The 22,070-nt window shown below is 41.1% G+C and overlaps 1 protein-coding gene across 5 annotated transcripts in view; it reads right to left on the bottom strand.

The window, feature by feature from the left end:
* DPYD (dihydropyrimidine dehydrogenase) overlaps positions 1 to 22,070 on the bottom strand; it is a 514,189-nt gene that overhangs the window by 344,474 nt on the left and 147,645 nt on the right. For all 5 annotated transcript variants that reach the window (XM_081865765.1, XM_081865766.1, XM_081865768.1 and 2 more), the window contains exon 5: positions 1,315 to 1,476. In XM_081865765.1, coding sequence (XP_081721891.1) covers positions 1,315 to 1,476 — 162 coding nt within the window. The remainder of the gene's footprint in view (positions 1 to 1,314; positions 1,477 to 22,070) is intronic.

The raw sequence follows: 22,070 nt of genomic DNA, 5'->3' as shown, positions 1-22,070 counted from the left end.
AAATAATAAATTCCTATTTGGCACCGTGTCTGTGCAGCGATTGTCCTATATCATACAGCTGTGCTTCATGGGTGGCAACCCACATCCCAAGGGCCACACACTGCCTTTGGCCCCCACGCAGGTTGAGGGAGCATGGAGGACAGAATGAGACCAAGAAGGGCAAAACATGGGCTGGGTGGGGTGTAGCTGACATGGATGGAGAGATGGAAGGAAGATTGGGAGGGAACTCTCTGTAAGCAATCAGTTCTCTGGTAAGAGAAGGGCCACAGCTTAGTGGTAGAGCATGCGAGGAGCCCAATGACAGGCAGATCTGGAGCCAATGAAAGGCGACCTTTGAGGGTGACTTGGAAACTACAACTAATCCAGAATGTGGCAGCTAGACTGGTGACTGGGAATGGCCGCCGGGACCATATAACACTGGTCCTGAAAGATTTACATTGGCTCACAGTACGTTTCTGAGCACAAGTCAAAGTGTTGGTGCTGACCTTTAAAGCCCTAAATGACTTTGAACCTGTATACCTGAAGGTGCGTCTCCACCCACATTGTCCAGCCGGGACATTGAAATGCAGGTCTGAGGGCCTTCTGGCGGTTCCCTCATTGTGAGAAGTGAAGCTACAAGGAACTAGGCAGGGGGCCTTTTCGGCCCTCCCATCAGATGTCAAACAGACCAACAGTTATGTGATTCTGAAAAGACATATGAAGGCAGCCTTGTTCAGGGAAGTTTTTAGTGTTTGATATTGCATTGTGTTGTTACTATTTTTTGTTGGGAGCCGCACAGAGTGGCTGGGGTGACCCAGTCAGATGGGTGTAATAATAATAATAATAATAATAATAATAATAATAATAATAATAATAATAGGCGGCAGTTAATTATTGTTCTTGCCCCTATAAGGCACCCCCTGAACTTGTTGTAAATAAGAGGACAGTCAGATGGGGACTGGCTGAGGGCAGAGAGAGGCTAGTGGAACATTGCCTCATTTGCCGCAACGAACCAGCCTCCACTGCTAGGCAAAGGGGAGAGGGAAGGAAGGAGGTGGCAGAAAGAGAGAAAAAATTGCTCCTGACCTACCAATGGCACAAGGCAGAGAGAGCCTGTTCTTCCACACACAAAACAAATGTTCCCCAACCCTGCTTTATAACCAAATAGTATTTATGGATTACATCTAACTCTTTGTACATTCTTTTATTCAACACAAAGAAGTGGGCGGAGAACTACTACATTTGACTTAGTCTGGTTGCCAACAAGATGTGGAATCAAAACTCATTATTAAACAATCAAACAAAAAAATCTGAACTCTACACATCTTCACTTACCTCTGTAGCAAATTGCTGCAGTCCGCCAATATTAATTGGTCCCTCCTCGGTGGCATATAAATTGCATCCACCCACGCAGAGGTCTGAAGTTGGACATACCATCCCGCACGTCAGCCCAAGTGGGTTGTCAGAAAAGATCATTCTGGCAGCTCCGTAGTAGTTCTGCACAAGTAGGAAAACAGCAGCAGCATCATGTTAGAAGGAATGTGGAAGCTTAGAGACAAAGCTTTCAGCATTTCATCTGAACAATGTGTGTAGCATTACCCCTACGATTCCACACAAAATGTAGCCACATGTTACTCAGACATACAAGTTTTAAATCCATTTTCAGTCATGTCAACCTTATTTTGAAGACTGAAATGTTGTGATTAGTTTAGGCAGATTTTAAGTCCTCCCCGTAGCAAAATGGTCTCGCTATAGAAATAATGTTGTAGCTGCAAAACCTTCCTGTAATGGCACCCTCTGTTCCTAAATCAATTACATACAAGGGGAGAGGGACCCCCACAAGATAATGTAATTTCCTTCCCAATTTTCTTCTCATTCCACAGAATCCACATCAAGACAATTCCTATATTTCATTATTACTTGAAAGATACTTATAAAATCCACCACTGATCCTCAGCAAAATAAGCTGGTTAATACATGCAAGGTTGATGCAGCAAAAAAGTTTCTATGATTTTATAATTCTATGATTTATCTGTAGCTGTTGTTTCCTCAATATGTGTCCAAGGGCAGGCAAGGAACAGCTTGCAGCACCCTCAATAAGGTCAATACTCCGGGAAAAGCCCCTGACAACACATTCCTGCTGCTTGAAATGGCAACCCAAGGCATCTACTCAGAATTAATGGAGTCATGTTGTGCAGTGGTTACAGTACTGAAGAAGAGTCACATTACATTACAAGCACTTAAGTACATTACAGTATGATCACATCTTACACACATTTAACTTGTGTGATCTCAACTATACACAGTTGTAGGTCAGCTAGTTGAAATCCTGTATGTTAAATGCAGAGGGTCTGTCCACACCAAGTCTGGATTGCTCGCATGACATCTCGTGGGAACTCAAACACCAAGTGAGATCTTGCCTTGGAAACCAAGGCTCTCTAATCATGCCAGGTCTGGGAAGCGCCTGCAACATACTGCGGGAACTCGAACGACCCCATGAGATCTCACGGGAGCATCCTGGGACTTTTGGAAACAGCACACCAGTACCTGAAGCCTCAAGATGATTGCAGGCAGTTTGGTTCTAAGGATTTGAGTATAAGCATTTTTGCATATACGCAGAACCCTTGGAACCAACCGCCATGTAAGACACAATCCTACTGTACATCCCCCAAAGAGTCCTAGGAACGTAGTTTGTTAGGGGCGCTGGAATTTTAGTTCTCTGATGGGTACAGTGTGGTTCTTAGCATTCCGGGGATGGGGTGGGGGCAGAAGCAATGTGCTTTACATGTATGGTGTAGATGGGAAAGGGACGCGGATGGTGCTGTGGTCTAAACCACTGAGCCTCTTGGGCTTGCCGATCAGAAAGTTGGCGGTTCAAATCCCCACGATGGAGTGAGCTTCCATTGCTCTGTCCCAGCTCATGCCACCTAGCATTTCGAAAGCACACCAGTGCAAGTAGATAAATACCTTCCCACTTCATCGGGAAGGTAAACAGTGTTTCCGTGTGCTCTGGTTTCCGTCACGGTGTCCTGTTGTGCCAGAAGCGGTTTAGTCATGCTGGCCACATGACTCAGAAAGCTGTCTGTGGACAAACGCTGGCTCTCTTGGCCTGAAGGAAAGTCCAGTTGCCTTTGCCTGGACTTAACCGTCCAGGAGTCCTTTACATTTTTACCTTTTTTTACAGTGGTACCTGTTACAGTGGTACCTCGGTTAAGAACTTAATTTGTTCTGGAGGTCTGTTCTTAACCTCAAACTGTTCTTAACCTGAGGTACCACTTTAGCTAATTGGTCCTCTCACTGTGCCACCGGAGCATGATTTCTGTTCTCATCCTGAAGCAAATTCTTAACCCGAGGTAATATTTCTGGGTTAGCAGAGTCTGTAACCTGAAGCGTCTGTAACCTGATGCGTCTGTAACCCAAGGTACCACTGTAGATGGGACCTAGACCTGGGGGAAACTAGGTTCAAATTTTAACTCAGTCAAGAGGTTCCTCATGGGCCAGTCATACTGTCTCAGCCCTACCTATGTCACAGGATTAGTGTGAGCGTAAAATGAGGACAAAACATGTACCCAACCTTGAGCTCACTGTTGGAAATCTGGGGCTTTAACAATGAGAATCCCTTCTGTTTTAAAAGTGGGTTGCAGCACCTTCTCAAGAACATAAGAAGAGCCCATCTTAACCACCTGAGGATCTTCAGGTTTACTGCACTGCATCTAACAATGGACAGCCATGGAAGCCCACAAGCAAAGCAAGATGGTAACTGCCCTTCTCCTAGCAACTGACACTCAGAGCACATTACCCCTGAACCATAATTTCCTACGGGTTGCCAGACACCAAAAAGGTGTGTAGGAGACAAAGGCAGAGCTCTCCTGCTCTTCCTTCCACCAGCTTGTTCCAGCTTGCCACCAGGGGAATACCAGTCAGAGAGGAGGGCATCAGTGGGCTGCTGACATGAGGAATGAATAGAGGAAATATTTTAGCTTCAACTAGCTACCTCATTATGAAGAACCGTTATATCGCTCCATACAAATTAAAAGGCGGCAGGGCAGAGGGAGCTAGGAAAACATTTCACCTACACAAACTTTGTTTATTGCCAATTCTGTCTTCCTAGCACCAAGCAATGCATTTCCATGGAAAATCCTCAGGTAATTTGGAAATCTGCCATGTTGCAAATGTGCTCACTTTATTGGCTGCTTTATTACCGGTTGTTTGGCTCCAGGTAGCCTCAGACAGTTTCATGCAGCCTTAAGGACTCTGTTAATTTGAGTCTGAATGAAAAAGAAACACAGACTACGTGTAGGAGTAAATGTGTTTTTAAAAATAACATAAATGGGACATCTTGCAAAAAAATAAAAAAGTGATTTCACAGGACTGGGCAAGATGAGAAGAGGTGCTTTGGCGTGAAAATATTAAAAATGTCACTATGGTGACAGATATTGTGAGGATGCAGGCTGCACATAGAAAATGAACGGCCCCAACAGAAGCATTTTGGATGAACAGATTACAGAATGTGCCTTTGTGGATTTCAATAAGACTGACTAAAAGTATGAAATAATATTCCAAATGGCTGGAATGGCAGAATCAGATACTGGTGGATTTCAGTGGCAGCTGTATTCGCAACTGGACAACTACAGGAAAAGAGGCAAGTGCCAGATATACACACAGGTTGCATCATCCATGTGTCTATGCATCACTTAAACATGTCATGTGGTCATCTTGCTCATCAGACATCAGAGAGCAAACTGGCAGCAGACATTATTTAAGCAGCTTTTCATTAAAGATTACTGGGAAAATCCAATTTTAAACAAGTAAATAAATAGGTCTAGGCTTTGGAATCCACAGTCTATAAGGTAAAAGTTAAGTCCAGTCAAAGGTGACTGTGGGATTGCAGCACTCATCTCGCTTTTCAGACCGAGGGAGCTGGCGTTTGTCCACAGACAGCTTTCCAGGACATGTGGCCAGCATGACTAAACTGCTTCTGGTGCAATGGGACACAGTGACGAAAACCAAAGAGCACGGAAACACCATTTACCTTCCTGCCACAGCGGTACCTATTTATCTACTTGCACTGGCATGCTTTCGAACTGCTAGGTTGGCAGGAGATGGGACAGAGCAACGGGAGCTCACTCCATCATGGGGATTCAAACCACCGACCTTCTGATCTGCAAGTCCAAGAGGCTCCGTGGTTTAGACCACAGCATCACCCGCCACCGTCTATAACAGGAATGGGCACGCTGCTGGTCAGATGTTGCTGCACTCCGACTCCCATCATCCTTGACCATTGGCAATGTTGGCTGGGGCTGATGGGAGTTGGAGTCCAGCAATATCTGGAGGGCCACAAGTTCCCCATTGCTTTATTGATTTTTTTATCCCCAATGTTGCTGCTCTATGAGCACAACAGTGGCAGCCAACTAGCTAAGGGAGAGCGAAGAAGTCTTATCTCACCCTTCCTGCGGACTGCCTCACATTAGCATTCTAGTCAATCTAGCTGGTAACCAGAAAGCTACACACTGTCATTTTAAAGGGAATAATGCATGAAAGTATAGCTTAATTTATTTGTCAAAATTCTAAAGCCTTTTAGCACATGATGGAAGTTGAAATATCAAACCAGATGTCTTTTACACTGAGGCTGAAATCTTAAAAGGTATTTATTTACAACTGCCAAATCAGTATATGCAAATCACTATCCATTTTAATTTATTAACTAAATGTTCTTCATGGAAATCAAATTGCAACCAATTCAACAGGTGGCTATTTGTTTTTTCCCCCTGTGCTTTCCTCTAAAACACAATTAATTATATAATGGTTAAAAGACAAATTTTCACATACTAATATACTTGTGTGGCATCTTCATTAGAATACTTCCATTATGTAAATTCAAATGTTGATTGTTTTCCTCTGTTACTGGATTATTATTGTGATTAAATTTATGCCAAGATGCATTATTCATTGGATTTAAAGCCATTATGTACATTTTATATGGACTGTTACAACTACAGTGAGATATGCATTGTGGACTTCCACGCTATTAGAGACTAACACAGTAACACAACAAATGTATTAAAGGGAACAGCCACAATCCAAGATCCCTAATTCTGCATTTGATTGTAGTTGATGCATTTTGCAGTTCACTTTCAAATTATTTCAGAGCTCATAAATGCACCAAAACTTTAATTAAATGGGCAAATGTGAATAATTACCAATTAAACAATTTACTTAGTGGTTATGCTGATTTCAATAGCCATGAAAGCTCCCACAAGCACTTTCACCATTGTGTCCAAAATGATGGCATGAACCACTTTCAGAAGAACTGAAAGATAAATTCAGGGCACTTACACCTTCCTTGTCCTACATAATTAGACAGATGGGCACCATATGAAACCTGTCACTGTTACTATCCTGTCTGAAAGAGTCATGTAACATGAAATGAAAAAAAATATATTGGGGACATAAAGAACCTAGAAATAAGGAAGAATCCCAATTAGAGGCTAATGGAGATTAATAGACTAATTAGAGAACTCTAATAGAGAGCTCCAGATAAACATGATTTTCTCCCATAAACAATTCAGAGGGAAGTGTTGGCAAACCGATGCCTACTTAATTTACCAACAATATGGCTGGTTATAGCCTGTGTTAATTATGATACTGGCTGCAGTGATGATGGTACTGGGAAGAGCCACAGAAATTCAGTAATCTGAGTCTGGGTTTCTGCTTAAAACCTTGGGAGACAATTCTACATGTCCATTGGTAAGTCACCCTGATGGTCAGTTGGACTAACAATGATGGTTATCATGAAGAATTGTAAAACACTTTGTATATAAAAAATCCTATTAAAAAATAAACAAAAGGTGATTTTCTATTAATTTCTAGGCAGCTGTAAGCAAGCTACTGACATCTAAAGGCAGTATTCAGTACTGGGAAGAAATGCTGCTTCATCTCTTGAGTTAGATTAAACCCTGCCAGGATCAAAAATATTTTCTTCTCTGAGCTGTTCATTATTAATTTTTCCAACCATGTGGCAATACAATACAATACAATACAATACAATACAATACAATACAATACAATACAATACAATACAATACAATACAAGTTGAAGGGCAGTTTTTGTTGAAGCAAAGGTGTCTGCTCTGGATGCAAACACCATCTTGGTAGTCAAGATAACCCCACAATTAACTGGTAGTTGTTGTAGCATGGAGCTCATAAATGTTTATATTCACTATATATTCACCTAAACGGCCTCAGCCCAGTATATCTGAAGGAGCATCTCCACACCCATCAATCAGCCTAGACACTGAGGTCCAGTGGCAAGGGCCTTCTGGCAGTTCCCTCACTGCGAGAAGTGAAGTTACAAAGAACCAGGCAGAGGGCCTTCTTGGTAGTGGCACCTGCCCTGTGGAACGCCCTCCCATCAGATGTCAAGGAAATAAAAACTATCTGACTTTTAGGCCTCTTTAGGGAAGCTTTTCATATTTGATGAATTGTTGTATTTTAATATTTTGCTGCAAGCTGCCCAGAGTGGCTGGGGAAACCCAGCCAGATGGGTGGGGTGTAAATATTATTATTATTATTATTATTATTATTATTATTATTATTATTATTATATAAGCTCATTGGCTTGTTTTGATGTTATCCTTACAGTATCTGTAGTCTACGGGTGCTGTCCTCTGAGCCCAAAAAGGGGAACTCTCTCAGAGATTTGGGTATTTGCCACCTAGGCCCTCATCTGGTCAGGTGAGGTGATGGGAAGTCCTGGCTAGAGTGACGCATGCTGCTTTGTGTATAAAGAATGTGCATACATTTCCTTGGGTGCAGACAAGTCATCTCTTTGCTGTGGTGTCTGTCTCGTGCCTGCCAAGGCTAGGAGACCTGGCAGGCTGCTTTGTTGTAAGTCTACACCAGTGTTTCCCAAACTTGGGTCGCCAGCTGTTTTGGAACTACAACTCCACCATCCCTAGCTAACAGGACCAGTGGTCAGGGATGTTAGGAATTCACAAAACAGCTGGAGACCCAAGTTTGGGAAATCCTGGTCTACACCTTCTTTAATAAAGCATTAGAACTGCTCACTCTGCTGTTTTCAACATCTTTGGCATCCCTGAACCCAACCACTCCCATGAGCCCTCCTTTTGACCTGAGGTTCAGAACACAGTTCTTTAAAAGTACTGGCCGCAGCACACTAAAGAGAGTTTCACCAATCAGAAATAATGAACCATATGCCTTTGGCATCTATGAACTCCCACTACCCTCATTGACATCAAGGATGCCAAAATGAAAACACAGAACTCAAATATGTTAGGAAGCCAACACAGTGTCCTCCAGATGTTGTGGACTCCAACTCCCATCAGCCCCAGGCACCATGACAAAATGGCAAGGGATGGTGGGAATTGTAGTCCATAACATCCCAAGCATATCACGTTGCCTACCCCTGCCTTATACTGAGAGTATTAATCTAGCTAGGCCAGTGTAACTCAGGCTGCCTTTGGACAGCACTGTATTCTGTCTTCACAATTTCCACATTTTATGTGACCTGTCACATGACATAAAAGCCACTCAGCTTAGCGCTCATTTCCATGTTATTTGTCTGCAGGAAAAAATCTGTTTGCAACCCTGTTAACCAAAAAAATCACTGGAGTTTTGCATTGTAAATCCACGCAATAAAACTTCAGGTGGTATTCCAGCATACAGTTCTTCCCTTCCATTTAAAATTTAGCATGACATGGCACTACAGTGGTACCTCAGGTTAAGTACTTAATTCGTTCCGGAGGTCCGTTCTTAACCTGAAACTGTTCTTAACCTGAAGCACCACATTAGCTAATGGGGCCTCCTGCTGCCACCGCACTGCTGCCGTGCAATTTCTGTTCTCATCCTGAAGCAAAGTTCTTAACCCGAGGTAATATTTCTGGGTTAGCAGAGTCTGTAACCTGAAGCGTATGTAACCCGAGGTACCACTGTATAAGTGATCCAAAAGCACCAGTTCCATAACTCAACCAGCAATGCAGTGTCAAAGGATTGTTAGAATCCAGGATAGAAAAACTGGTATTAGAATCAGGAAAACTAGCACAATAATCCTCACGTCTGAATGCTCTACAGGGTCTCAAGCAGGGATTTTCTCCACGACCATCTACCCAAGCCTCTTAGTTGGCATGCAGAAGAAGTGATTAGGCCCTTATAGTCCACCTTCTTTGAAAGTCTATGGAAAGTCTATCTCTTTCAAGATCTGGTGGCCCTTGGGAAGAAATTCTGCACTAGTGTTTAAGGCAGTGTTTCCCAACCTTGGGCCTCCAGCTGTTTTTGGACTACAATTCCCATCATCCCTTGCCACTGGCCTTGCTAGTCAGGGATGATGGGAGTTGTAGTTCAAAAACAGCTGGAGGCCCAAGGTTGGGAAACACTGGTTTAAGGGAACATGACCCTAGATTTTAAGTTTTTAGCCTTCTCCCCTCCCCATTCCCTATGTGTGGCTTGTTGGCATTTCTAGCCTTCTCTACAATGATGGTCACCTTTGGTCTGCCTCAGATTGTTTCCACTCTGCTCTCTATTTAGAGCACACTGTGAATAAAAATTGCCTTGTGGGACTAGGCCAAAAGTAATATACTCCAAAATTCGGTTGCCGATAGCAGACAAGAGAGATGCCCTGGGAAGCCTACAAGCTTGGTGTTACAGAGACAGCCTTCTCCTGTTTGCTCCCAGCATCTGGCAATCAAAGGTTTCATATCTGAACATGGGGATCCCATTTAGTTGTCATTGCTAATAGCTGGTGATAAACCTGCCGATGACCCTACACTTCCATTGAATTGCAATGGGCAAATATCTACACACTTGCACGGACTTTCTGAAATGAGGTAAATGGAAGCTGGACAATCATCTAACCCCTTCTAGCACAGATTTCACAAGCCGCTTAGTGTTAGCACATAGGCTGCCTGAAAAGAATGTTGCTTGACATTTGCCTCATTTACACTTGGTCACTAAAATGGAGACTACTGGATATTGCCACAAGGATATGGCCTTTGTTAAATGTTTAAGCGGGTCAGTCACATACCTTGCTTGTTAAATCAGCACATTTCCTAAAGGTATGTTATAAAACGGTAGGCATTTTTCTTAAGAAAAACAGAGAGTTCTGGGTTTGTTTGTTTTTTAAAAAATATATCTTACAGTTTGTTGAAGAATTAAAAAATATAGAATGCTAAGGAGCTGTAGGCTAAGTTCCCACTTCCTTGACAGGGTGAGGGGCTACTGTATTTTAACTTCTCTATACACCCCTAAGAGTATTAAACCACTACAAACAAGTCTGTTTCTCACTAAGGGACAGCCCAACAGTTAAAAAACCAGCATTTCCCTTACACTGACATATCTCGAGTACATTGCTAATGGCTATTTTAGAGGTAAGGCAACATTTGTTAAGCACAAAAGAGGTGAAATCCTTCCCACCTTATCAGTGGTTGAACTGTTAGTACTGGTAGAAGTTCTTGAGGAGGTTTAATGCAAATCAACTTCCTGTAGCTTGAAATATTTTTGTTGTTTGTTTATGCTTCAGTCTATGTTAGAATTAACACTATTGCCCACCTTCCTCCAAGTGCTGCATTACAATAGTGTCACCAATATGTAATAGGTGTGTAAACAATGCTTTGGCTGGTAAATGACACCACATACAATCCTCCTTCCAATCAATGAATTATGGAAGAATTCCTCACCTTCTCATGATCCCACTCCATCCATGATTCCATTCTCTGTCACACATCTATTTCTTCCCCCTCCCCTGTCTTGTGTCACCCATCTCTCACTCTCAGCCTCTTTCACAGATGGATTCAAGCATCATGCAATATTATTTATATAACTCAGGGGTGGTGAGTCTATGGCCTGTGGGCCTAAACCAAGAAAACCGGGTTAAAAATACATTAAACTTTCATTCTGGTAGAGATAGAATAGAATGGAATGGGCTGAGTCTCTCAGCCTTTTGGGGAAATAATCACTGAAAGTTTGTGTCTGACAATGTTTGTTCCTGGCATTTTGCCAAGCTCGGAGACATCCAGTCCAGGATAATATTTTCCTAATTTTTCCTGATCAAAAAGCCAGAAGAAATAAGAACTTCCCAGCATTCACAGTGTTATACATATTCTAAAACTCAAGAGGAGCTTACGAATGAGATTTAGTTTAGGTTGTTCATTTCCCTCCTCTCTAATGTCAGAACTTGGTAAATTTGCAAAATTCAAGCGAGGTGGCAATGTAGCATTCGGATGAGGGCTGGGCGTGGCATGGAGCGATTTTTGAACTGAGCTTTCCCACCCCCCATATGCCAACCAGTATTCTTCACCCATGCTTCATATCATTATCCCCCTGCTACAGGGATGATTAAGGTTACTCAGCGACTTAATAGCTGAGGTAAGATTTGATATGAACCCTTCTAACTAATTTTTTAAAAACATTATGACATGACAACAGTTAGGGATGGGTAAACCTGGCAATTTCAGTTTCTTAAAACTTAAGTTTTAAGTTTTAAGTCTTATATTTGGTTTATCCCATTTCCACATCAGTGCATAAACTTCTTTTTTTTTAAAAAAAAGCCTGCATAAAAATCTGTAAGCATTTCAGTTGCATCTTATATGCAAGCAATTTCCCTAAATACAATGCAATTTTTTAATGAATATAAGAATTCCAATGCACAATTTCCCCATGTGCAACTTTGGGTTGGAGAACTGCATTGCAAAATTCAGAGAGATGTGAATTTTGATAGCCATGTTTCGGTTTACATGTTGGTTGGAGAAATACGAATTAGGTAGGTTGGCGTTAAAATTCAAACTGAACAGTTTTCTCCCCCATCCCTGATGCCAGTCTCTATAAATGTTACAAGTCAAATCAAAATTCACCAAGGAAGCTTTGCAACTTGTAGCATTTTACAAACTTTCACAGACCACCCTAACTTGAATCCCTTTGACTTGGGTTTCCTTTTTACTGCTGAATAAACTGGAGCTCCCCATTCTGTGCAAGACCAGACAACAAAGCCACATTCCTCACAAATGAAACCAAATGATTTACTGCAGACACTACAGCCTTTCCCAAGCATGCTGTGATCTCCAACTAATAAGATTTAACTGAACATGAAGAAGGAAGCAAGACTCCATGGCTGCATCAGGAAGATAGGTTCCAAAATGAATTATGATTATTCAGGGAAGTCTGACGTTTACCATTATTCATCAATAAAAATGGGTTTGGAACCAGAATGCTTTGTAAATGTTTTTAATTAAATAGATGCCTGCTCATGCTTTGTTTACAAAATGCCTTCTCCTGGGCAATTCCACAGGAAGGCATGCATCTAAGTGGATAGGATGTTTTGTGGTTTCCTTTATCAAAATGTCAATAAGTACTGCATTGGTAACCAAGAGAACAGAAGCCAGCCTTAAACAGACATCAATAATTGGTAGCAGACAGAGGTGGATCTTCACATGTATCACTTGCAAGCATTACATAATATGCATGTAAATGAGAATGTTTTTACTAGAGAAAACCTATTAAAAGATGTAGGATCAATACTGTTAGACCAGAAGAAATTGTGTTTTCTATCAGGAAATGCTCGTACCATTTAGACTGTCCTCCAACTCTGGCATCCATTATTTATATTCCACACTGAAACTTCCTAATATTGTAACTTTCTCAAATGCACAGTGACTGTAAGTCTGCATTCTGCGTAATCAGAATGGAACTAATGGCTCACAACTGGTAGCAAAATCCTAAACAGCCTTGGCATGGAAATAAATCCCGCTGATTTTTACTGAAACCTGCACCAAAAAAGTATGTCGTGAATCGCCCTGCCATCTTCAGATGGAATTTTAAAGTAATAATAACCCAAGTTCATTTTCTGCTGCAAGGAAGTGAGCAAATCTAAAATAGAGACCAATTGAAATGGTAGAATTCGGGCAGCTAGCCTTGTGTTAAAATAGTTCTAGTAGATCTATTTATTGTCATGGTCAGTGGCTAGTACAATAAAATTATTTGGATTAGATTTGGATTGCTGTGTACATAGTGCTATACTAGGATATATAGAATTAGCCATGCTAATATAGAAAAAAGAACGGAAAGGAAGTTGTGTAAGAGCTTCCAGATCAATTTTTAGTACCTAAATTAAAGTTCCCTAAAACTGAAATCCTACAACAATCCAAAGGCTCCAATGAATACTAGCAAACTACCGTATTTTTTGCACCATAACACTCACTTTTTTCCTCTTAAAAAGTAAGGGGAAATGTCTGTGCGTGTTATGGAGGGAATGCCTACGGGTGGCATGCCTACGGATTTTCCTCCTCTAAAAACTACGTGCGTGTTATGGTCGAGTGCGTGTTATAGAGCAAAAAATACGGTATATACAGAGCTTTTTTGTGGGAGGAGAAAGAGAATGTTCCCCACAGAGGATACCAGAAGCAACAGGCAATCTCTGGAGACTTACGCAGGCATTCAGCTAAATGCATGATGGCACAAGATGTGTAGGGGAACACACTCAGTCCCTAATAATAATAATCTAAATAATAATAATAATTTATTATTTATTCCACCCATCTGGCTGGGTTTCCCCAGCCACTCTGGGTGGCTTCCAACAAAATATTAAAATACAGCGGTCTGTTAAGCATTAAAAGCTTCCCTAAAATTAAGAGCTTCCCTAATGTCCCCATTCCAGTCACTCCACGCCCCAAACTTTCCCTATTGAAAAGCAAGGTCTGAAAGGTTTATGCGTCCAGCTAATTCAGCTGCTTAGCACAATGCCTTCTGAAATTGTACATATTCTCCCCTGAAAAAACACACGGGGAAGCTTTCTGGTTCACATCACAGTTGGCGTTTTATACGGCGAGGCCTGACAAATTCAGGATGACGGAGCATGAAGCGCAACGTCGTGCCTGATACGGGATTATGATTATATCTCCAGTGGTTATAAGTAAGAATCCAAGCAACTCTGAAGCTGATTCCATGAGCTCAACTGGGGCTGTTTTGTGTTTTGTTTGTTGCTAACAGAAGGTCCCTAAGCCACAAATGTGGAGGGTTTCTTATTTACCAAAGTTCCATAATGTTTAATTATGATAAATTCAAAGTTAAGGAAATTTTATTAAGTGTTACAAATTGAATGAAGAATAAGCAAATAAAAGGAGAGATTACATAGTCAAAATAATGCACCGTATGCAGCATTTACACAGTCACAATCTCAATGGTGGTTGTTTTTTATTCCTAGAGTGTGTGTCCAGAACATCGCAGAGGGTGTAACAGTATAAGAACACAACTTTTTTTCACGGGGGGGGGGGAGTTGCCATGCTGCATAGAAATACAGTGGTACCTTGGTTTAAGAACAGCTTAGTTTATGAACAACTTGGATTAAGAACGCTGCAAACCCGGAATGAGGTGTTTTGGTTTGTGAACTTTGCCTTGGAAGCAGAACATGTTCCGCTTCCTGTTGAGTGTAAATTGAGTCCCCCGCTGCTATGGGAAAGCATGTCTTGGTTTAAGAACGCTTTGGTTTCAGAATGGATTTCTGGGACTTCCGGGTTGGCGCCATCGCCGAGTGGCGGACTCCCTCCGAGCTCCGGAGGGAGCCTGCTCGGCAGGGGCTGGGTTCTACCGCGCCGGCGATGCGGGGACCCTCAAAAACCATGGGCGCTGAAACCCATGGGCATGGTGACTCGGCGGGCACCGTTTGCGCCCCCCCCGACCACGCGAAGGAGCCTTTTTAAAGGCTACGGAGCGGGTGACGGGGGGGGTGCTGTGAGTCCTCCACTTCCCCTGCTGAGTGAAGCCGCATGCCATTTGGCGGAGAGCGCTGACTTCTTCCATTGAAAATCTGGACTTAAAAGAATAACCCGTGAGTAATTGGAACTTGGAATAAAAAGGGGAACAATTTTTTTCTTAAATTCGGAGCGAGCGGGGGAGGTGCAAAAAGGAAGTCAGCCTCCCCCCTGTTGTAGAGGAGCTAAAGCAAAGGACCTGACAACTAAGATCGAGTGCAAGCTTTTTTTGATAAAGTTATTAATTTCGCGATGGAAAATTATAAGCTGGGCTGGAGGAGAAAAGTGGAATGTGAATTAAAATACAACCCCCCCCCCGAAAAACCCCGGGAGCGATCCGTGAGAGCGCCGGGAGAGGAGAAATAGAGGTTTTGACAGCTGTCAAAGGAGCTGCCAAAACTGAAGAACAAAAAGAGAACTTTGTTACGAGGACTTTGCTGGTTACATTTGTTATAAATTGGATATAAACTGTTTAAAACAAGGAATAATAAGTTACTTTGACTGGTGGGTGTGATTGGGAAGGAAACTGAGTTATTATAATCCCTCTAGAGGAGCTGTGGGTCATTACAAGTATTGCTGGCATGGAATTTGAATCGGACTTTTTATCTCCTGGGAAACTGCAGAAATGGAACACTATTTTGTCTACAGAGGTCTACACACTAAAGGAGACAATAGATTTATCTATTGAAGAATGGAAGGGACTTGATGTAATGTTTTGTTCCTGAATAACAAAGCCTCTGTAGAGGAATTACAAGCTTTTTGGAATTAGAACATTTGTGCAGGAGAGCAGGGGGAAAAAAAAAGAGGAGAAGAGAGAACAACAAGAACAACAAGAATAACAAGAACTGGACAAAGTTGGAAGATAGACCCCTTCCAAGATTGGACATTCGAAATCAAAGATGACCAAAAGACGGCAAAGACTATTAAAAAGACGGCAAAGCGGACTGGTGAAGGATTATGGCTTAGATGTGGGAGCTCCAGGACGACAGTAGACATTGACGGACATTGGGAACGCAACCGGGAAAGGGGGGAGGGAAATTTGGAATCCAAAGGGTGTTAAATTACATTTTATTCTTTTTTCTATTTTTTTATGTTAATCTGTATTGTATACTAAAGAGGGGAACTCGTGGAAGGGAACAGGTCAATTTTAGGGGATGGGAAAATATTTTTTAAATTGGGTTAATGATAATAACTTTAAAACTTGGGGTAAGAATTTGCTGAATCTATTTGAAAGAACTGGAATACAAGAGGGGGAGGGGAGGGGAAGTCCTGGAAAGATGACATTGAAAATAAGGCCTTAAATTTGGATGTTTTTCTTTTCTGTTATATTTGAAATTTTTTAATAAATATTATTAAAAAAAACAAAAAACAGAATGGATTTCTGGAACAGATTAGGTTTGTAAACCAAGGTACTACTGTAATCAGGTTTGGCCAAATTTCTTGACATCCTTCATTCATGAGTCATTTCCCCCCAACAAGGCCACATCCCATACATGGGTGTATCATTTCTCAAAAGAGCCACTATCAGAGAGTTTCAAAATGTGGGCAATTTCTATGTAAGCTGCAACCATCCAGAAAACAACTGACTCTTCATTGTGCTCATCAGCAAGTAATATTAGCAGCATTAGAGAGAAACAAGACCTTCTGGGGGGTGTTAATGCTGTGAGCCCCTCCACTGTAGGTTCAGGTTGTGTATATGTGTAAATAAACTGTATATCATAAAAAAAACCACAGTTCCCACTGTCCTTTATTCCAAGGAAACTGAACCCTGAATAAATGCCTGGAACCAGTGACGTAGCATGGTGGGGGGTTAACCCCAGGCACAGTTTTTTTGAGTGGATGCAACCAGGAGCCCCCACAACAGGTACCCACATCGAGGGAAGCCATGGCTGGGTCAGGCCTGACCCAGGGCCAAAAGTGGCAGGCTCCGGTGTGTAAATGCACCTACTCCAGGCTGCAGTAGGAGTCACTGTGCCCCTGCCCGGAACCCCTGGAATCTTGACTGCTCAGAGGTTGGAGTGGTATGCAACAATGCTGTGGGCTGCGATGAAAGTTAGTAAATTCAATTGGTTTAAATAAGCACTCTGTCTCTGCCTTACTTGTATATAACCCTCCCTTCCTTCTACACATCTACTCAGAAGTAAGTGCCACTCAGTTTAATGGAGCTTACTTCCAGGCAAGTGGGTACAGTCATACCTTGGTTCTCAAATGCCTTGGTCCCCAAACACCTTGGTTCCCAAACACCGAAAACCCAGAAGTAAGTTTTCTTGTGAATGTTTTTCAGAAACCGAACGTCCGATACGGTTGTCAGCTGTTGTTTCCGGGGCACCTGTGGCAATCAGAAGCTGCGCCTTGGTTTTCGAACAGTTCAGAAGTCAAACAGATTTCCGAAACGGATTAAGTTTGCTGCTTTTGTTTTTGAGGCTTTTTTGGTTCCTTTGTTTTTGTGACTGTGTGTAACCCAGTTCAGCTACTGATTGATTGATTGATTGATTGTGTGACTGCGGAAATGGATAAAAGCCCCCAATTGAAACAATGACTATCATCAGTGCAGGTAAGGAAAAAAAATATTTTTATCATCGACAATACTGTCTTATTTATTTTATAGTAGAGTACATTGATTATTGCTTTCATTTTATGAATCAATGGTCTTTTTAGATAGTAAAATTCATGTTAAATTGCTGCTTTAGGGGTTGTTTTTAAAAGTCTGGAACTGATTAATCCGTTTTGAATTACTTTCTATGGGAAAGCACGCCTTGGTTTTAGAACAGACTTCCGGAACGGATTAAGTTTGAAAACCTAGGTACAGTGGTACCTCGGGTTAAGAACTTAATTTGTTCTGGAGGTCCGTTCTTAACCTGAAACTGTTCTTAACCTGAAGTACCACTTTAGCTAATGGGGCCTCCCGCTGCCACAGCACGATTTCTGTTCTCATCCTGAAGCAAAGTTCTTAACCCAAGGTACTATTTCTGGGTTAGCAGAGTCTGTAACCTGAAGCGTCTGTAACCTGAGGTACCACTGTACCACTGTATTATATTATGGCCTAACCAACTAACCACTTCCTTCAGCGCAAGGGTTTACACTTGTGCAATGGAAAGTTCTCCTCCTCCTGCTAAATCTCTCCTGGGGTTTTCCCCAACGCTCTGTGACAGAATGGTGGAGGATGCAGGGTGCACACAGGGAGCGGAAATCTTTGCACTGGTGCAACAAGATATTTGGAAACCACCCACTGCATTGTCCAACTCGCATTAAACTAGAAGTCATGGCTTTCTAAATCGGAAATGAAAAGCGCTGAGCTTTGAACTGTCGTAAGGTTTTAAAAACTATTATTTTCAAATTCCAGTAATGCAGACTACAGACTAAATTGGAAGAGGGGGAGTGGAACAAATGCAAACCTTGACAGGGTATCAATATCCCTCTTATTTTGCCATTGATCGTTACATCGCACCATTTGACTTGCGTCACCAAAACAACCCTGTAGTTTTACACCGCTAACAGAAAAAGAACCCCATAAGTTGGTGCTTATACTGTCACTTTAGTCTTTGTCATCGAGAATGCAAGATATTCTTTCATCGAAACGGTGTCATCGAGACAGTCTATTCTACATAATTACACTATGGCAACCGAAACCAGCTGTCAGCCATCTCAGTACATTAAGTACTGATAGATATCTTAAGAAAAGTCAATGTTTCAAATACATCAAGAACATCCTTACTTTTCATCTGAATGCTTTTGTACTTAGCGACCTGGAAAAATATCAAGATGCAAATAAAATACTGAATAAAATTCAACTTTCAGAAACCCAGCACCCCAGAAATCCTTCAAGAAAGGTTAATTAAAATGCAGATTTCTATGTAATTATAACTCAGCGCATACTAGCAGCTTTAGCTTCCTTTTTAAAAATAATAATAATAATAATCAGTTTCTCGTATTAATGATTCCCTGTATCATTTTGCTTCTGAACTCTGGCAGATGTTTTTTGGCAACAATTTGCAGTGGCATGTAGGTGACATCTATCCTGTATCGAAAATTAAAGACACTATCTTGAAGCCCCACTTATTAAAATTAAATGTAGCAGTTTTAAATGGTATGCATGAGCGCGCATGGCTTGTGCAAATGAGTACAGACTTTCACACACAGTCTCCAATTTGCATGCACAATTTGAGCTGTCATTTTGAGAACAGGCCCTCTTGCGTCTAACGTCTGTGTTTCATTACATTTTAAATCTTAAATGAAAGAATTAAACACAAAACAGAGGAAAAGGGGAGAGAGGAGAGAAGAAAGCAGAAGTAATAAATAATTTGAGGGAGAGGGAGAGAGGGAGTAAGAAGGGGGGGGGAGGAGAAAGATGGAGGATGAAAGAGTTGGTGAAAGCAGGAACAGTAGACCAGAGGAATGGAAAGCAGGTAAATAAGGGAATGAATTTGAGGGGGCGGGGGGAGTGGAAGGGAAGGAATAAGACATTTGGAAAGAGAAAAGGTTAAAATAATAGATCAATCAGAATATTAAAGGGGTAATACCTATTATTAGGAATAACTAAAACGACGCAAAATAATGAGCAAGCTTTCAAGTTATCCATAAGACTTCTTTATGCTGGATACAAAGCAAAAAAAGCAAAAATAAAGAGGAAAGGAGAGGAGAAGATGGGTATAATGCTAGAGCCCCAAACTGCACAGTTTGTAAGTCTTAGGATGGTGTGCAGGTGTTAGGCAGACTTAATCTGCACTGCTATACACATTCATCTGAGAGAGCCACTTCCGACCACGGGAGGAGGTGGTACGCCTGCGGTGGCTGGTTTGCAGCCCCGCGCGATCTGTTTTTTTTTTTTTTTAAATATTTTTATTAATTTCACAGAATAAAAAAGAACAAAAAATAAAATACAAAAGTTTCATAAAACATATTTCTTTTACAGGATCTTTTGGACTTCCCCACATCTTCCCGAATCTGCATTATTTATAAAACCAACTTCAGCATTTTGTTATCTTATTTCATCACTTATTGTATCTTTCATTTTGTCATATTACCCATTTCAATATATTTGTAACCCAAAATTCATAATATGAAGTCTTCAACTATATTATTATCTTATTTCATTACTTATTGTATCTTTCAATTCATTATTATATCTTTCAATTCATTACTTATTGTACCTTTCAATTTCATGTTACCAAAATCAAAGTTATTGTAACCATAGTCTTATATGTTATAATTAAAACATAATGCAATAAAAATTTTCCTTAATTTCACCTCTCTTTTCTTGTACCTTAGTTTTCATTTCACCTAATTACCGTTGCTGGGGCTAGTATTTCCTAAAAAGCGCATTTTCTTAACATTCATAGAGCTTATAGTATTTTTGCAAGTAATCCTTAAATTTTTTCCAGTCCTCTTCCATTTTTTCTTCTCCCAAGTCTCGGATTCTGCCAGTCATTTCCGCCAGTTCCATATATTCCATCAACTGCGTCTGCCATTCCTCCAGTGTGGGTAAATCTTGTGTCTTCCAACACTTTGCGATGAGAATTCTTGCTGCTGTTGTAGCATACATAAAAAAAATTTCTGTCCTTCTTTACCACATTCTGGTCTACAATGCCCAGAAGGAAGGCCTCCGGTTTCTTAGGCAAGGTATATCTAAATACCTTTTTTAACTCATTATAGATCATTTCCCAAAAGGCCTTCACTTTCGGACATGTCCACCAGAGATGAAAGAACGTCCCTTCCGCCTCTTTACACTTCCAACATTTATTATCAGACAGGTGATATATCTTAGCAAGCTTGACTGGGGTCATGTACCACCGGTATATCATTTTCATAATATTTTCTTTCAGGGCACTACATGCCGTGAATTTCAATCCGGTGGTCCATAACTTTTCCCAGTCCTCAAACATTATATTATGTCCAATATCCTGTGCCCACTTTATCATGGCGGATTTGACTGTCTCATCCTGTGTATTCCATTTAAGCAGCAAGTTATACATTCTTGAAAGTAATTTGTCTTTAGGTTCTAACAATTCTGTCTCTAATTTCGATTTTTCCACCTGGAACCCAACCTTTTTGTCTGTTTTAAAAATTTCCCAAATTTGGGCATAATGCAACCAGTCTCGCACCTTACTTTTTACATTTTCAAAACTCTGCAGCTTCCAATTGTCACCATCTTTTTCTATTAATTCCCAATATTTTGGCCAATAGGCCTCCATGTTAAGTCTCTTACGTGCCTTGGCCTCTACCGGTGAAAGCCACCTTGGTGTTTTGCTCTCCAATAAGTCTTTATATTTTGTCCAGACCATAAAGATTGCTCTTCTAACAATATGGTTTTTGAACATTTTATGAACTTTAACCTTGTCATACCACAAATACGCATGCCACCCAAAAGCGTTATCGAACCCTTCCAGATCTAGGACATCGGTGTTCTCTAACAAAAACCAGTCTTTCAACCAGCAGAAGGCTGCAGATTCATAATATAACCTCAAGTCTGGCAGGGCAAATCCCCCCCTTTCTTTCGCATCTGTTAGTATTTTAAACTTAATTCGGGGCTTTTTGCCCTGCCAAACGAACTTAGAGATATCCTTCTGCCACTTTCCGAAACATACCACTTTGTCCACAATCTGCAGGGTCTGAAACAAAAATAACATTTTCGGCAAAACGTTCATCTTTATAGCTGCTATTCGGCCTAACAAGGAAAGTTTTAGTCTTGTCCAAGTTTCCAAATCCCTTTTGATTTCTGACCAACATTTCTCATAGTTGTCCTTAAACAAATTCAAGTTTTTAGAAGTCAAGAACACCCCTAGATATTTTACCTTTTTAACCACATTTAATCCTGTCTCTTTCAAAAACTCATCTGTTTCTGTAGATGTTAGGTTCTTAGCTAAGACCTTAGTCTTTTGCTTGTTCAACTTAAATCCCGCCACCCGACCATAATCAGATATTAAATCCAAAACTCTTTTTGTGCTAGAAACTGGCTCCTGTAATGTTAGTACCAAATCATCTGCAAATGCTTTCAGTTTATATTGTTTCGCTCCGACCTCAATGCCCCGAACTGACCGGTCCCTTCTAATCATATTCAAAAGCACCTCCAGGACCGAGATAAACAATAATGGGGATAGAGGACACCCTTGTCGTGTCCCTTTTTCAATATTAAATTCCTCCGTCACCACATTGTTTACTATCAATTTAGCTTTTTGATCTGAATATATTGCTTCTATACCATTTTCAAACCCCCGTCCCACTCCCATCCCTTCCAAATTTTTCTTCATGAACATCCAAGAAATGTTGTCAAAGGCTTTCTCCGCATCAATAAAAATTAACGCCGCTCTAGTGTTGATATTTGTTTGTAAGAGTTCC

This window comes from Podarcis erhardii, assembly GCF_964252035.2.
Source record: "Podarcis erhardii genome assembly, chromosome: 6".
Taxonomy (NCBI): domain Eukaryota; kingdom Metazoa; phylum Chordata; class Lepidosauria; order Squamata; family Lacertidae; genus Podarcis; species Podarcis erhardii.
Note: the sequence above shows the minus strand (reverse complement) of the source record. Positions and strands in the feature narration are given on the sequence as shown.